Below are 2159 nucleotides of genomic sequence, written 5' to 3' on the forward strand. Positions count from 1 at the left end.
TTATAGTGCGAAATACAGTTGAAACATTGAATATGTTTGAAATTTTGACGTTTAAAAGTTGTTAAAATTTTTCGTTAAGATATGTTTTACTTCAGAAAAAGGAAATCCGATTTTTTTGCTGGTTCATATAATTATTTGTTTATTTGATTTCGGACCTTGTGACTTTCTTGAAAAATGTTAGGATGTATTGGGTACGTAAGGAACAAAAGCAGATGAGAGACTTCTATATCAGTTCTTTTTTCCCTTTTTCGTTTTTTTTTTCTGCATATGAAATGATTTGAAACTAGCAGGTTAACATTAACAAAAATATGGAGGTACTACACTTCTTGAATCATCCGGGAATTATTCCATGAAAAATTCAAATTTGAAAATTTGAAAATATCAACTTATGCTAAATGTCACGACTACTCCAATAAAGTGTGCCATATGAATGAAGTGCGAGTAAGAAATGTAATCGATTTTTGTCAAATACACATATATCTCAGTGAATCAATAAGAAATAAATAAATGAGGAAGAGAGGGTGGCGAGGAAATAATTATAAATCTTCAAGTTTTATTGATAACATGTGATGCACCTTGAAGTTCGACTGAAGTCAATTTGGAAAACTCGAGTCCCTTTGAAAACCACTTTTCTAATGCCAAAATGAGAGAAGTGTCGATACGAGACAGCGATGTGGAATTCAATTTTTAATTTTTTAAATTCAGTGGTAGTTAACAATAATGTTACATTTCTCTAACGGATGCTACTTTTCTGGTCTTAGCTATGAAAATATGAAAGACAGAAAGAACGGGTCATCTGACTGTAAGCAAGAGGATAGTTCCGTGCTAATTTGAGATTCTTCGAAATTCGAATATTATCCCCAAGGAGTCGGCTAGAGATGATGAAAGGAGGATGGTTTACAAGTTTCGGTCAAATTTTAATTTTTTTCAAAATTGTGGTCAATTTTTCTCTAATTTCCACTAATTCAAATGAAATTAGATTAAATCAAATCAAATGACTAATTCACTTATTATACTACCGGCCACAGAAATAACTAAAAAAGGAAGAAATAACAAAACATGAAAAAATGGAATTCTTTTTCAATCAAAATAACCGCTTGAAAATGGTGAACATTTGATATTGGCTCCTACCATCTGTGGCGTATTCACATTTTGATTTCGACATCTACAAAATTGATGATGGATTGCTGTACGGTACGGCAGCTGCACGATTACGGTAATGTATAGTACTGCAATTTGTATGTATAGTATCTTGTTCTGAAATTTGCCTAAAATTACCTCCTTTTCTTCCTTATCCACGAAAATAAAATTAAGACTATATTCTTCTCTTACTGCCATATATATATATATATAAAGAAAGAGAAAGGGGGAAAGAGAGCAGAGAAATGCAAATTCAAAATTTCAACTTCTGAACCCAGTGCAAATTTGTATACTAAAAATGAATGCTTGCAGATTACTTTCATATTTTGAAAAAATTTACAATTTAATTGTTTTTTAAGCAATTGTGACTTCCATGCAGGAAAAGTACGGCTATTTTTTCCAAATTTTGATTTACTTTAAAATCTTGCATAAATTGAACGTTTTATTTGTTACATTTTTTATTTTGACAACTATTTTCGAATGTTTACTTTTCAAATTTGTAAACAATAGCTGACCTTTTTTGCTTTTGCCGCTGATTACAAAACCATACTCTGACAACATTTTTCTTCAAATCGAGTTTACTGGCTATTGCTGAAATTCGTTCACCACTTGGTCGTGGCTGCTGTCTGCAAAATGCATATTGTTTTGTGGTCCACATAGTGATAACAGTGATAATAACAACAATACTAATAACAATGAGTATTAATCATTATGATTTAGTAACAATGATAGTAAATGTACCATTTATGTTAACGACATTAATAATAATGGCAATATATGGCAATGATAATATATTAATGATAATGTATCATTATTATTAACAACGGTAATAATAATAATAATAATAATAATAATAATAATAATAATAATAATAATAATAATAGTAATAATAATAATAATAATAATAATAATAATAATAATAATAATAATAATAATAATAATAATAATAATAATAATAATAATAATAATAATAATAATAATAATAATAATAATAATAATAATAATAATAATAATAATAA

The 2159-nt window shown here is 27.9% G+C and overlaps 1 protein-coding gene across 1 annotated transcript in view; it reads right to left on the reverse strand.

Moving 5' to 3' along the window:
- Positions 1–1624: 1624 nt before the first annotated feature.
- Positions 1625–2159, reverse strand: part of LOAG_17292 (hypothetical protein) — a gene marked incomplete at both ends in the record, with an annotated part of 4880 nt that continues 4345 nt past the window's right edge. The window contains one exon of the mRNA XM_020449953.1: positions 1625–1766. Within this exon, the coding sequence (XP_020306432.1) occupies positions 1625–1766 (142 nt within the window). The remainder of the gene's footprint in view (positions 1767–2159) is intronic.

The sequence above is a fragment of the Loa loa genome, assembly GCF_000183805.2.
Source record: "Loa loa unplaced genomic scaffold supercont3.59, whole genome shotgun sequence".
NCBI classification, from domain to species: Eukaryota; Metazoa; Nematoda; class Chromadorea; order Rhabditida; family Onchocercidae; genus Loa; species Loa loa.